The 15617-nt window shown below is 43.7% G+C and overlaps 2 protein-coding genes across 3 annotated transcripts; one reads left to right on the top strand and one right to left on the bottom strand.

Moving 5' to 3' along the window:
- Positions 1-4451: 4451 nt before the first annotated feature.
- Positions 4452-5892, top strand: LOC125311986 (N-acetylneuraminic acid phosphatase). Its single transcript, XM_048270409.1, has 2 exons — positions 4452-4595; positions 5076-5892. Exons 1-2 carry the CDS (start codon positions 4479-4481, stop codon positions 5715-5717), a joined length of 759 nt encoding a protein of 252 aa, XP_048126366.1. The 5' UTR covers positions 4452-4478; the 3' UTR covers positions 5718-5892.
- polr1b (RNA polymerase I subunit B) lies at positions 5760-14755 on the bottom strand. 2 transcript variants are annotated; one of them, XM_048270407.1, is made up of 15 exons: positions 14554-14755; positions 13370-13537; positions 13047-13193; positions 12799-12931; positions 12476-12612; positions 11741-11964; positions 11314-11485; positions 11049-11220; positions 10419-10700; positions 9919-10052; positions 9360-9530; positions 8662-8818; positions 8182-8378; positions 7691-7941; positions 5760-7002 (listed from the first exon to the last, which is right to left on the bottom strand). In XM_048270407.1, the coding sequence occupies exons 1-15, from the start codon at positions 14728-14730 to the stop codon at positions 6120-6122; spliced, it is 3405 nt and encodes a 1134-aa protein (XP_048126364.1). In that variant the 5' UTR covers positions 14731-14755; the 3' UTR covers positions 5760-6119. The 2 variants fall into 2 exon arrangements, with proteins under 2 accessions (XP_048126364.1, XP_048126365.1); XM_048270408.1 differs by lacking the exon at positions 14554-14755 and adding an exon at positions 14064-14536.
- Between the last annotated feature and the right edge of the window lie 862 nt (positions 14756-15617).

The following is a 15617-nucleotide window of genomic DNA, read 5'->3' as shown; positions in this document are numbered from 1 at the left end:
AACCCACAACTTTCAGGCTACTGCATATGACTCTTCACCGGGTTACATGTTGCATAACACAATTATGAAGTTTGTAAATATCAATTCCCACTCATGTCTTAAGTAAACTCAAATAAATAATGTACTGTTTGCTGAACTAGTCGTCATAACATTGTACAGAAATGGAAGTAGACACGGGCCATGGGAAAGAAACATCTTACTGCAAAGACATGGAAAACATTGCAAATGTGAATAATAAAGAAGCCTCCCAGTCTCAACCCCATAGAGCTACATATAGCTCTCACAGTAGAGGCACGCTGGAAAAACTAAGGCAGGGTCCAGGACTAGGGTGGGAGGGAGGCGGACGAGCCCATCCCAGGCCTAACCCAAACCCCAGTGATCAGAGAGAGGTCCATGTTTCACAGTGGTTTCCTCTAATGTCACGTTACATTTGGTTAGAGCAGTCTTTCCACTCGGCCCTCGTGCAAAAAGAACAGGCTGCAAACATTTTCCATGACATACTACTTCTTCCCTATACTGTCAGGGAACACCTCCGCAGATTTCCGCTGAAATGCTTCTAGTGCAAGGCCTGTGTATAGTCTGTTATCCAAAAACATTTAACCATCCAAAATACCTGTTTGTGTTAATTTTCACTCTAATCTAGAGCAGATGAGAATTATTTCAAGGAACTCGAATGGCAACATTTGAAAAGTGTGTCAGTAAGAGCTGTGGATGGAGATATACATGGTGTGTAATACGTGGATGCCCCCTAGTGGTTGAATGAGAAAATTGTAGATGTTGGAAGAGTTGAATGTGAATGATCCACAGTGGAGGGCAGGGTCGGACTGGGAGCAAAATTCGGCCCTGGCAATTTTCTCCTGGACCGGCCCACCTCTGGACCGACGACCCCCAAAAAAAAAAAAAAATGTTGACAGAACCGCACTACAGTAGCCTACAGTACATGGTGCAGTAAATGAGCTCTTATAGCGCGTGCAACAAACGTCTATAAAAACAATATATTTATTGAATAAAACTAGACCACTGATTGCTGTTTACGGTTAAACTGCAATAATGTGAACACCAGCCAGCGGAGGGCACTTATACAGCCTAGGCTACCATGCACTCGAACTAGCGGCTGCTTGGACAAATCCACTTGAGGGGTGGGGCAGGGGGGCGCGATCGTAACACACACTGAACCTGTAATGAAGAGGCCAAAATGATTGACCTGTCACCCCCCAAGCCAAATGCATTTATAGGCTAGGACTAGGCCTACATGACGGGCCGCAAATAGGCTAAATAACTTTAAAAAAAAAAAAAATCCCGGAGGTCACCGGCCCACATATGGACCGGCCCGCCCGGTTGTACAGATTATCAGTCCGAGCCTCGTGGAGGGTGACAGACAAGGAGTGTTTGTGTGTGTGTGTGTGTGTGTGTGTGTGTGTGAGAGAGAGAGAGAGAGAGAGAGAGAGAGGCTAAATATGAGATGAGGCAGTAGTGATTTCAGGGAGGACAAGACACACACAGGGGCAGAACAGCAGGACTGGACAGAAGATAAAGCATGATCACATAGACAACAGTGATGACAGCGATATGAAGAATGGCTCAAAGGCCAGCGAAAAAGAATAAAGAACATGAAAGAAGTAAAGAATGAAGAAGTGATATTTCTGTTTAAAACAAAGTATAGCCTACTAATATCACTATGTATAACACAAATTTAAACATTTTGCTTTTGAACCCATGTTTCATAAATTTAAGTGAAATATGTGATACTGTCCTGGACAAATTTTTGGCAGCTCATTGAAAAAATGGGCTTAATTTCTTAAGCCATTCTCATATAGTTGCATCAAAGATCCTTGATTACTCCGCTTTAACCCTCTCTGGTTGCATGCCTTGATCAATTATTGGATTATAGGGATGTTTCAAACTAACTGTTTCATCCTAAATAGTGTCACAAGTGTATTTGGTCTTGAAATTAGTCATTCAGCCTATTTAAATGGAGTAAAAATGGTCATTCTGCAATTTGGCATCTACAAAACAAAAGTAGAATGGAACAAATTTGACATGCATTTGGCACTACAACTGACACTTTGCAATTTATAATTGGACTATGATCACCTCTTGTTGATGTGGGCATGTGCACATACGCATACACATGCACTCACACACACACAAATACACACACACATACATACACACACACACACACATGCACTCACACACACACAAATGCACACACACATACATACACACACACACAGATGAGAAAATTGTAGATGTTGGAAGGGTTGCACACACAGTGGATCCAGGGACATATGTGCACATACGCATACACATGCACTCACACACACACACAGACATACACACATACATACACACACGCACACGTGCACTCACACACACACAAATGCACACACACACAGGGACACATACGCACACACATGCGCTCACACACACGCATACATACATACACAAGCATACACATGCACACACACACATGCACTCACACACACACATGCACACACACACACATGCACACACACATATATAAGCATACACACACATACACACACACACACAGACACACACAGGAACACATACACACACACACACACACACACACACACTGTAAGCATACACATACACACAGACACAAGTACAGGTACACACGTACACACACGTACACACACACACACACACACACACACACCTGTATGCGCTCACACACACACATGCGCTCACACACACATACACATGCACACACACAGACACACACACAGGAACACATACACACACACACACACACACTGTAAGCATACACATACACACAGACACAAGCACAGGTACACACACACACACATAAGCACTCTCACAGATACACACTCAGACACATATGATCAGAAGAAGAGCCTGATCAGCTGGAGACTTCGCTCACTGCCTTGCACAACAGACAGACAGAGGAAGCCATTCATCCCCAGGGCCATTGAACTGTTTAATGCATCACTTAAGGGAAGAGGAGAAATAGACTTCTCCGCATATCTGTCTGCCTCTTCACCACCTCCAATGTCTTGAACTGTCTGTCCACTAGTCACTTTACATGTCTTCTGTCTCACTGTTTGCGTGCTGTATTAGCACATATGCACAATCCCTCCCTCCATGCCACATACCTTTCTTAATATAGTTATTTATATATAGATATATAAACTTTATTCTTGCACTGTTGCACTGTTTGACTTACTCATTTGCACCACCATGACACTCATTCACACAGAGCACCTTACCTTACCTTATGCACAGAGAACCACAGGCTCAGTCCCTGCTTCAGTCATTGCAAGCACACCTGATTGATTATTTACCCACTATGTGGATACTGTTTTTTAGAATTGATTTTGATTAAGTTTTATTTAGTATAATTTGTATTTTGTATATTTAGTATATTCTTTATCTTCTACAGTCCTTATTGCTTAGTTGTGTTTTTTTATATTATATACTTTTAATTACTTTTTCTGCTGTTATTGAATGTGTGTGTGTGTTGTCTGTATGCTACTGTGACCTTGAATTTCCCCTAGGGATCAATAAAGTATATCTATCTATCTATCTATCTATCTATCTATCTTTCAAACGCACACATACACACATAGACACAACCGGCCTGATGTTGGCTAGACGTTCAGCCATCGGATTGGTCTGTGGTCCTCATTAAGCTGAGAGCTGATGAAGAATTTAAAGCGGAACTATGCAGTGTTTTTTAGCTTAATTTACCTTAACTGAACAGCTTCAGTCATTGGAATGGTTATATGACTTTTTTGGGGGTTGAATGGTGGCCGTCTCGCTTCCCCCTAGTGCCTGTGAGCTAAAAACCATCCTTGCAACTTTGGTCTGACGGGCCGCCAGCCTCAGAGTCAGAGAGTCTCGCAGTCTCGCAATGTAACAAATTGCTTTACGGCTACACACATGCCAGGCACAAAAGGCCCCTTTAAAATAAAAATCATTAATTGATAAACACAATATTGGACATTGGACAGTTTGAGGTGCATCCTGAGCCATGAGAGGAGGATGATGAAAATTCTGGAAAAGCAGGAATGGAGAGGCATTGTTAAAGCATGTCATGCCTATTGCCCCCTAACCTGCCTCTCCTTCCCTGCTTTAGAAGACTAATCTGATAAGATGATGAAATCTTTGACACTTTGAATTGATATGAGATGTCCAACACCTTTCCACCTATTTTACACAACCGGAAAAAAAAAAAAAAAACAAAAACATTTTTCTGTGCTCCATGTTTAAGTTTATTTTTATCCATCCTATATTTATACTGTTTTTTAAAAGTTGTTTTAAAATTACAAACAATAATAATCTTACAGATGATAAAATATACTGTAGGCCTAATTTAGTTGCTGCAATATGACGTAGTCTAGTTTTACAAAACTGCATTACCCAGAATGCCCCACTGAATTTCTTTCACGTGTTTCTTTGGAACAACATCCGTATCAAAGGGTTCTTCAATGAATGAAAACCGTCTCTCAAACAACATGGATAAAAGTCGTGTCAAAGTTATTTTGTTTGATTTGGATAATACACTGATTGATACGGCAGGAGCAGGACGTGTTGCCATCCAAAAGGTATGTTGTGCTAACATTAACTTTATTAACAATAACAGTTTCCCGATACTGTAGGCTCTGTTGTTTTAGAAATGGTGTATTGGAGCGCAACTTTCTGTCTTTCAGCTTCATTTGCCATTTATTTGACAGCTTTGGGAGGCTACATAGTCATTTGAATTACATCTCGCCTCTTGCATACATTTATACATACATTTTTACGCGGTCAAACGTTTTAAAAAACGATTTTGGGACGGTGAAGGAAGAGACCTGGCTTGATCTGTCTTCTCATGCAAATTATTAACCACGTGCCTAAAATGGTAATAACTAACGTTAGAGGTTTAGTAGCCTAAATATGTATCCTCCTAAAGGACATATTAACCTAGGATGGCCAGTTTGTCTTTTACAGTTCTCCAATTTAACTAGTCACATGTAATGCAATAGCCTAAACAGAACCAGATGACTGATGTCATAATAAGGTTACCATTCCCTCTGCTTGTTTAGGTCTGTGACTTCTTGAAAACAGCACTGGGTCACGAGGACAGCATCAGTGATATCTGCCAAAGATTTGCTCACAAACTCCTCCACGAATCGTACGATCCATCAAGTGGGAGAACTATTGATGATGTCCGTGTTGATCACTGGCAACAAGCTATTCGAGAGTCGGAAGGAGTCGATCGAGGTATAGCAGTCGCTGCAGAGTGCTACCGCATATGGAAATGTACGCGTCTTCAGCTGCTGACCTTCGCCCCTGCCGTGCGCACCATGTTGGAAGAACTCAGGAGAACACACCGGTTGCTTCTGCTAACCAACGGAGAGTCGCAGACTCAACGCGAGAAGGTTCAAGCTATTGGGTCGGCGGCAGAGCTCTTCAGTGCAGTGGTTGTGGGAGGGGAACATCCCGAGGAGAAGCCAGCAGTCTCTATCTTCACATACTGCTTTCGCCAATTGGGTGTCCAGCCCCAGGACTGTATCATGGTGGGAGACAATCTGGGTACGGACATCCAGGGGGGGTTCAATGCAGGGGTTCGAGCCACAGTATGGGTCAATGCTAGTGGGCAGGTGCCCTCAGAGGGTTCTACAAGGCCAGACTATTCCATTTCAACGGTGTTGGACTTACCCGGTGTCCTTGCCGACCTCAAATGATGTGTGAGCAAACAATATGATCAAACATATGACAACAGTAGATGTTTTTTATGCTTTAATACATCAAGTTGGAAATATATTTGTAATATTTTGCATGTCATGGTCTTGCCTGGTGATGAGTAAAGGTGTGAGGTACCACTAAAATGGTTAAGTTAATAAAGAATTGATTACCTTATTACACTGTTCTTAAAAATATTTCAATATCCTTTACAATTTTAGGACCCAGGGGGTATTTGGAAGTTATGTTTTTTTCACCGTGTAGCAACTGACATTCACTTTTCACATAATCGTATAGCCAACTACGTCAATATTTAGTTGACTTCATTCTGCCTTACGTTCATTCTGCCTTACGTTCAAATACAACAAACAAAAGAACACAAATGGACACACTACCTCCTATCCTTACTTCACATCAAGCTTGATTTTGATGTTCATGGCGGCCAACTCTGCCACAAAGTAGCGGAAGACATAAGGCACTGCCACCGTGTCAATGGCGTCACTTTTGCCGCACAGCGTGCACACAGTCCTGCGCTGTCTGGTGGCTGACCAAGACGGCGGCGGCTTCTCCAGCAGCGGCGACAGCAGGCTGCCGCAGTCCATGCACACCTGCGTGACCGAGCGGTCCGAGCAGTTGAAGAGGCGGTCGTGCAGCAGGAAGGACGAGCCGTGGGCCAGCAGTGCGTCGCGCTCCATCTCCCCGAAGCGGATGCCGCCCTGGACGTTCCTGCCGCCCACCGGCTGGTTGGTGACCTTGTCACGCGCGCCCGTGGTTCGCACCTGGAACTTGTCCGAGACCATGTGGCGCAGGCGCTGGTAGTACACAACGCCCACGAAGATGTCGGCCTCCAACTCCAGACCGCTGATGCCACTGTAGAGGCGCTCTGTGCCGTAGTGGTTGTAGCCGGCGGCGCGCAGGGAGTCGCCGAAGTAGCCCAGTGCCTGGTGCTTCTCGGAGAAGCTGAAGGGCGTGGCGTCGTGGCAGAGGCCGTGGAGCGCCGCCGATTTGCCCGCCATGCTCTCGATGAGCATGCCGATGGTCATGCGGGAGGGGAAGCCGTGCGGGTTGAACAGGATGTCGGGCGTCATGCCGCTCTCGCTGAAGGGCATGTCCTCGGCTGGCCACAGGCGGCTCAGGATGCCCTTCTGGCCGTGGCGGCTGGCGAACTTGTCGCCGATGGTGGGGTTGCGCGGCACGCGCACCGTGATGCACACGCGCTTGAAGCGGCCCGTGCCCTGGTCGTTGCTGCACACTTTGATGTTGTCCACCACACAGCTTTCCTGACTCCTGATGACCAAAAGGGTAAAAAAGGTAGCAATGGGTTCAATCCAGCATTCCCATCAATGCAATGGCTCAACAACAAGTGCACATTCCTGCAAAGGTGGTTTATTACTCCCATTCATTACTTAGATGCACAAAATAAGTGGGCCAAATGTGCTTAAACATACTGTTTGACCCTAAATGGCACCTGTACCTAGGAAGTACACGAGAGGAAAAAAGAGAAAACCAAAACAAAACTCCCTAATGCTAAATTTAAAATAAATGTTCAATTGAGCGATTATTGTGTTGTCGTATGCCTATACCTTTTGGGTTGTGATGTGAAGGGGAACAATTGTTTTTGAGTTCCGTCACAATTATTTGCGATCAACTTACACTGCACCCACAGCCATGGCTACCTCATTTGATACGAGACTATTTAAGTGTGTGTTGCCATTGTCAGTGCTGTCATGAAATATGCTGCTCATGTTTTCTGTGTGACATGGCTTCTCTCTTTATTTCGTGTCCTTATGATAATGTAATTTCTAGCTGAATAGATTGGATTAGTAATATTTTTATTTTCCTATATCAGATCCAGTAATTTTAGCCAATATCGGACCTATACCTGAATTTCGGATTGGCTCATCCCTAGCACAACATCTTACTCTGTAGACTTTATTCCAGTCACATCCTAAACTATTTTCAGAAATCAGCTTACTTGTAGTAGATCACAACACCCTTGCCAGTGTTGAGGTTGATATAACTGTAGAAGGGGTCTCCATAGTGCAATGTGGTGCCGATGGCTGGTAGCCCATCAGCGTCCAGGTGGTCAATGACTCTGGGGTCTCCCGGCTGCACCCCAAACACCACCCCATCCTCGCCCTTCACCTTCTCCGTGAGGTCCACCAACTCAGTCTTGTACACACAGCCATAGGCAAAGCCTCGCTCCCATGATGACTTGTTCACAATCTGAGAGGACGACATAAGTAAGCATGGGAATATCTTAGTATCAACTGAAAGGAAACTACTCAACCACAACCACAAGTTTCCAAATTCGATATCTCCTTAAATCAGACCTACACAGCAAGATCTACTTTCACTACCTCTCACCAACATACTATGGCCTACTCTGCTGTCTTGCAACCCCCCAGTTTGTAAATCTAAGTGTGAGTATTCTATTGAGCTGGGTATACATATGCCAACACTCACCATAGCGTCCTCCATGTCGTAACCTGTGTAGGAGATCACTGCCACAATTGCGTTGGTACCGATGGGATAGTTGTCCATATTGTAGTGATCATACATGACTGGTCGCACTAGTGGACTCTGGGGAGTTTGCAGACGGTAGAGTTTGTTGTCCGAACGTTCCTTAAATGAATGAAGGGGGAAACCCATGGTCTGTTTACCTGTAAGAGGATGTGGATAGAAAATTGTGTCAAAAAACAGGCACCATTTTAGATGAAGTGTATGTGAACAAAATAGGTTCAATGGTCTTTGAAACAGTCCAAAATGCATTGTTTTTCACTAAATAATACAGAAGTAATCGAGAACACTCAGGTTGCTTCCAGATGCCCCTTACAAGATGACTCACTAAGCAACCACAGGGTGAAGGGCATAGCAGTCAGAATATCCTGAAACCTCTAGCAGAGGTGCAGAGGAAGAATCTTAACAGTATTTGAGAGGTCTTACCCATCTGACACTGGTACATGTTCCTAGGACTCTGGTTGTGATCTGAGTAAGGGATGAAGTTGGCCACCACGCTCAGCATACTGTGTGGAAACAGCTCTTGGTGTGTGGTGACCCCTTCCTCAATTTCATCCCCAAATATGCCCACATTGATGAAGAGCTTTGGGGAAAGAATACATCCATGCATTACTCAAATGATATAAAGCAGAAATACATAACAAATGAATGTATATATTCTAATCACCCCAACCAATAGGTTTCTTTTTAACAACAACAGCTGTCAGAAACATGCAGGAGGTAATGCCTATTTGTCTGTTCAAGTTGTTTTCCGAGCTGTTTTCGCCACTTCAAAGTTCAAACTAGCAACAGAAACGCCCAGGGAACGCCCTCTAAAGTTCTACCGCGACTTGTCAATTCGGTCGAACCTAGAGTACTACGAGTTTGAATATCCAAGATGGCTGCATCCATTAACAGTAAATGCGAGCCTTATATGCTCTGTTTATTAGCAGTTCTGTTGGATTTGTGTCACATTAAATCAGTCGTAGAAACAATAGTGTCCAACCTCTATCTGTCGCTATGTTGCGTCACTGACGAGCTCCGAGTTTGCTAAAAGGCAAACAGCAGCATAACCTAATACATGAATCACGTGTCACATTCTTCAGGTCCACGACTTTATGCCTTTTCCAAACAAGGTGATCTACCTGCTCGAAGGTGCCAATGAGTTCCTGCTTGCCCAGGGACAGGTTGCGCACAGGCCGCACCATGCGGCAGGGAGTGGTGAAGAGGAACAGGCCAGGGTACAAGCTGGCCTTGCCCGTCTGCGGAATCAGGACGATCTCCGTCCAGGGAGGAACTCTCTTCTCCTTCAGCACCTACAGGGCCAGAGCGACACCAGGTTGTGCAAAATGATGACAGGAATGTTTACCTCCTCTCAACAAGAAAGACTAGTTCGCCTGGGTGTTCTAATGTGCTCATCATGATAACCATGTCCTAATGATCCATGGAAAAAAACAAGTCACATATGCTATTAGAAGCATGACAAAACTCTCATGACAGTAAAAAACTACATACCCCTTTACAGAGTAACTAACTTGTTTAAGCTGCTACATTTAAAAAATCAAATGTTACAATACAGTCAGTGCAGTGTGTTAATGAGTCATCTGCTGGTGGCACATCCCAGATAATGAAACGACTCAGATCTACTGCCCGGAGCAGTATTATTTTGTTTAGATGACCGCTTAAAGAAGCCCCCACACGCACCTTGAACCTGCGGAGGGACTCTGCCAAGCCCGGAGCAAGCTCCTTCTCCACCCAGCCCACCAGAGCTCCGTCCAGTAGCACAGGGTAGCAGTCCGAATACGGCTGACTTGGGGTGTCGTCTACTGGGGTCACTCCTTCACATCACAGTCACACACAAACAACCTCTATTAGACATGTGCCTTGGTACTTAAAGGAACAGTCACTAATAACACACACATATCACATATTACTGGCCCAGTTATGGATTTAAAGATGTAATAAAAAGGGTGCAAGGTTTTCATCTTCAACAGTGAAGATGCTAATGTGAAACAGAAAGCTGAAACAAAGCTATACTCTTCAAACTATGCTCTTCAATACATTTAAATCAAGTTTAGATAAAGCTACACTCTTCAATATGTTAGGTTAAGCTTAGCAATATATTGTAGATCTCAACTTGACAAGTGCATCAGTGAACCAATGCGTGTCGGCAAAGATGACCTCTGTCGTTACGTGGGACTAACCCAGAGAGCAGAGCAGAGCAGGGATCGTGGTGGTAGAGAGGGCAGGGGCCACGATCTCGCAGTGGGCAGTCATGTGGTTCATCAAGCCGCAGGGCTCGCCGTCAGGCGTGTGCACGGGGCACACAAAGCCCCACGACTCGGGCAGCAGCCGACGCACTGACGTGGTCCTCATCTTGGCGAAGGCAGCACCTCTGTGCACGCAGCGGAAGTGCGACAGATAGCGCACAAAGTTGAGCTTATCGGCCACCACACACAGGCCTGTGTTCTGGAGCATCCCCAGACCTGGAACAGTGGACAGAGGGCAGGAAACGCCCCATCTCACAAGGTTTAGCCACATCTTTCATCCCAACACTATTATGTTCATACAACGGATATCATGAAACTTGACTGATTTAAACAAAAAATATGGATGGAATGTGGAATGTGGATATACATACGCTGAGATGCTATTCTGCATCTTAGCTTAACCCTCGTCAAGTTTGTTACTCAAATAACACATGAAATCTGAGAGAAGAAATACTGACTTATTTCATTAAGAATTTCCTGAAAGTTCAACGTAAAACATGTTTTTATATATGTCTCTACATGCTTCACAGTCAACATTGTTGGAATCTTTACAGAATTTCACACCTGTCTTTGAGTGGAGGTTGCCTGTGGCCAGAAGATACTCAAAGGGCTTGGTGAGATCTGTGCCCATGTTGAACACCTTCATCAGGATATCGGAGGTGAGGTCAGCTGGTATCCTGTGGGCTCTCTTGTCCATGGATAACTTCACTGAGACCAGCCAGGCAGCCAGCCTCTCCTACATAGATATAAAAGATACAGAAAGAAGGTGAGTGATGGACGCCATTTTGGACACTTTAACTCAATGCGAGTTACCAGGGGTTGTAGTGACCTTGAGGAACATGAGGTAGAGCTGGCCCGGGGTGATGACTTCCTGACACATCAGACTGTCAGGGTTCTCCTCCATACAGCCTTCCTTGGCAAAGACAAACAACTTCCGGGTCATCAGGCACAGCTGGTAGAATTTCTCCACGTCTGACTTCAGGTGGATGCACAGACACTCACTGTTAAGTGGAAACACAGAGCTGAGCCCCCTACACTCTCCAAAAGAGAAACCCCAAACTTTGACCAGACCTTTTCCAAACTGCCCCCCCCTCCTTTATGGACACTACTTTCAAGTTTCATACTTTCCAATTTCACTAAATGTACTAATACTAGTAGTATAACTATTACCACCACAATCCAATAAACATAACATTCCAACAGCATATATTTTTAAATTAACGACAGGCAAAACTGGTTCTGAATTGATTACTCACTCTAGTAAGTAGTGGGCACACTGCTCATGGCTGTACCACTCGGGCAGGTTCATCTTGACCCGGAAGCGCTCGCCCAGGTAGCGGAGCACCTTCCCCTTGGTGGTGCAGCCTTGCTCCATGACCACACGCAGCATCTGGGAGACACAGCTCTTGTAGAAGGAGTTGTCCTCTAGCCCTTTGATCAACTCCTGATAGATCTGGAAGTCTGTGAAGTCCACCAGTGCCTTGAAAAGGACAGAATATGATGAAGGTAAATGACAAGTGTGTGACTGATCAGGAATACACCTTCTTTCCACACAAAGCAGTGAGAAGAGGTAATGAACAAGGCTCAGCATTAGACTATATATATATATATATATATATATATATATATATATATATATATATATATATATATATATATATATATATATATATATATATACAGTGTTTCCCACTTAATTGAATTCTATTTGTGGTGGCAGGTTAACAGAATTAACTTGAATGCAACCGTTTTTAACAAATTAGCGCAGCATGCTATGATGCTAACAAGATTTAAGCACAATTTAGTACAACCTGGAAAAATCATTGTGTGGTGGTCAATGTTGATATTGTGGTGGGCCGCCACAAATAAGTCAATGTATGGGAAACACTGATATAATATATATATATATATAAGGTAACGTGAGTACTGTAAACATTCTTCCCTCACATATTTTAGCATGCAAGACATTGACAGTCAGAGCGGATGGTTACCTTCAGTGCAAATCCCAGGGGAATGAAAAAGAGCTCCTTCTGAAAGATGAAGTTGAGCATCACAGTGCCATTGTCCAGATAATGCAAGTTCATGTTGATGGCTGTATGCTCTTCTTTCACACAGTGCATTGAAATACCTACGATGAAGAGATAGCTGCATATTAAACATTTTACTAAAAGCAGTTTGATTGTAACAGTCATCTTAAAATGAACCCCTGTTACATTAACGTTACAAAATGGGTGTACTTATAGTGTCTGCACTATTAAGAGGGATATAGCACCAGCCTGTATTAGGATCCTACTGCAGTGGTTTCAGTGCTTACCGTACTGGCTGTATCCCTGGCCTCGACTCCTCCATTTGGGGCGTGACATAGCGATTGGGTAGTTCCTCCTTGGCATGATAAGCATTCGGATTACCTTCTCGATGCCATTCACAATGAAATATCCACCCATCTCCTGAGAAATCATGACCAATGAAACAATATGTCAGTTGAAAAGTCAATTGCGTCAATGAAACCATATCAGCTCAGCAATTTCATTCATTTCAACAGTATTCTTATCATTTCTATACCTCTCCCTCTTCATGGTGCTCAATGAGTTCTCCTGGTGAAAGGCCATGCAGATTGCACAGTTTAGACTTGACCATAATGGGTACCAGGCCCAGAGCTTGCTTGATGATGCCTTTTGGGATGCCATTTACCGACCAGCTAACATCAGCCTGTTAATGCATCAGAGCAACACGACAATCATCACAACTTACAACACACAACTTCCAGATGCCAAAGTAACGCCAACTTCAGAATTCAAATATAAACGTTTGTGAGTCAAACCATTAAAAGTAACTGGTACTAAATAACCCTGAACAAGAAGCAACAACTACACAGCCAAACATACCACAATCCTCGCCCGGTAGGTGCAGCGCCTGCCTCGGCACTCTGCTGGGAACACTCGCATGTCTTTGCAGATACTTCCTTTATTGGCCATTGGACTCTGTATAGATGCTTCGACGAAAGCCAAAGCAATCCTGTCATTCTTGTATGTGAACTCCAAAGGTGGGATGGCCTGAGGACACAACAATCATGAGTAATGCAAAAAGGAACTTATCCAACATCAGTCTAAACCATCACTAATATATTTCCATTTATTTTCTTGTTGCAATGTCAACACAGAGGGGAATAGTTACACTACCGGTCAGAAGTTTGGGCTTAGAAATGTTCATTCTGCTCCATTATAGACAGAATACCAGCTGAGATCAGTTGCATTGTTTTTTTTAATCAGGGCAGCAGTTCTCAGATTACATTATGTGCTTGCATAATTGCAAAAGGGTTCTCCAATGTTTTCTCAGTTAGCCTTTTAAAATGATATCAGATTAATAAACATAATGTGCCTTTGGAACATTGAATTAATGGTTGCTGATAATGGGCAGTGTAGATATTGCATTAAAGATCAGCCATTTCTTCTCAAAACAATGCAACTGATCTCAGCTGGTATTCTGTCTATAATGGAGTGGAATGGACATTTCTAAGTGACCCCAAACTTCTTACCAGTAGTGTATGTAGTATGATGGCCATGGGGAAGAATAACCTACTGTCTTTAAGAGGAAGATTCGCCTGCCACTGAAGGTAAGGTACTCTTGAGGTATTCAACAAGCTTATCATTTAGGGGATGAGCGGTGTTATTCAGGAGAATGCTCATCGGCTTGTGAAGCATCCTTCTCTCTGCCACGACCTCCAATATGTTCTTAATGAGCCTGTCCAGTCTGTTACCATCCCTCACTTTCATGCCACTCACAAGCACAAAAAAGAATAACTGATTTCGTCTCACATTCGTGTGCTTTATCTGCCATAATTCCATCCTACACTGTCACTGGCATTAGGCCTAACTTGTTGCACTCTGACAGAGCAGAGCAATTTCTTGCAACAACAATGCAGTTCATTGACTCACTGCAATATAATGGCCATCAACAACTCAACTCTGTTTTTAGCCTAATTAGAACAACTTCTGTTGCAATGTCTGCTAATTTTACCTTCATAAACAGAAGGGCAAACATAGCATTAGCCAAGTGACATTAACATTACCTGTACAGCCCGGCACAGTCCATCGGTGACCGCATGATCAAACGACTCTATATGCGCTTTCACGAGATCCTGTACTGCAGCATGTTGTTTTTCTTTGGGGACACCAAACCCCGGTTCCGTAAGATTTTTTAAACTAGGAGCAGAGGGTAAATTACTCCACTTCGTAGAGTAATCCATGCTTGTTTTTGCTTTCACGTGCGCATCGGAGGCTGCCGGAAGTTGGTTTCTTCATGTCAGCCTTAATGGAGTTTGAGATCACTTTCGCCACCAACTGGTCTGGAGTATAACCGGTCTGGGTTATTACTGGGTTACTATGTGCAGACATTACACGTGAATAGACTAAACCACGTCTATGGCTCTGGGCTAAATATTTTACTTAAATGAACCGTATGTAAGAAATGTATTTCAATTAATCATAAAATGGCCCTGATATGTCACTAGACATTAAGAAATCATGTTCATTTCAAATACTTATATCACTGACAATAGTAGACCGGCCAGGATATTGTCATTTAAAAAGTGAAGTTGCAGCCCTCAACTGATGTTGATGTTGTGTTTTCTCATGTCATGTTGTGTTTTGGCCTGATGCGCCACCCTCCACCTATCTACTAATCACAAAGTCAGTAGTGTTTCGGCATGTGGGTTGGCAACCTCGAGTCAGGGGGGAGGGGGAGGGGATACACCGCTCTACAGTAATTTGAAAGTGATTGCAGTACCAGTTTTGGCCACACTCTTACATATGGTTCCTTTAAAGGGGTGGTTCAGGATTTTGGACATAGGACCTCATTTCCAAGTAAGCAAGTGTGATATTTATCAGTGGAGACCGTTTTCAACACGTTTCATCCAGTCCTTCTAATTGCAGAGTTCGCAGGTGCTAGGCTAGCGCAAGTCAACGGTATGTGCTAGCCTGCCACTAAAGACAGTCTTACCCACTCCAAAGTACACCCGAGGCAAATAAATTATAACGCCAGACTATCAATGTAAATGTCTGTATTGACAGTGTTATTTCTAACGTTATTCTATCCTTCCATTTCAACGATCGCATTACATTTTGAGGGACTAGT

This window comes from Alosa alosa, chromosome 18, assembly GCF_017589495.1.
Source record: "Alosa alosa isolate M-15738 ecotype Scorff River chromosome 18, AALO_Geno_1.1, whole genome shotgun sequence".
NCBI classification, from domain to species: Eukaryota; Metazoa; Chordata; class Actinopteri; order Clupeiformes; family Clupeidae; genus Alosa; species Alosa alosa.
This window is presented reverse-complemented; position numbering and strand designations above follow the sequence as displayed.

What these genes read in the sequence shown, in the direction of transcription:
- LOC125311986 (XM_048270409.1), top strand. Translation starts at nt 4,479, where the DNA reads ATGAATGAAAACCGTCTCTCAAACAACATGGATAAAAGTCGTGTCAAA. An exon ending in GACGTGTTGCCATCCAAAAG is followed by an intron (nt 4,596 to 5,075) that starts GTATGTTGTGCT and finishes CTGCTTGTTTAG; the next exon opens with GTCTGTGACTTCTTGAAAAC.
- polr1b (XM_048270407.1), bottom strand. Translation starts at nt 14,730, where the DNA reads ATGGATTACTCTACGAAGTGGAGTAATTTACCCTCTGCTCCTAGTTTA. An exon ending in GACTGTGCCGGGCTGTACAG is followed by an intron (nt 13,538 to 14,553) that starts GTAATGTTAATG and finishes TTGTGTCCTCAG; the next exon opens with GCCATCCCACCTTTGGAGTT. An exon ending in TCTACCTCATGTTCCTCAAG is followed by an intron (nt 11,221 to 11,313) that starts GTCACTACAACC and finishes ATATCTATGTAG; the next exon opens with GAGAGGCTGGCTGCCTGGCT.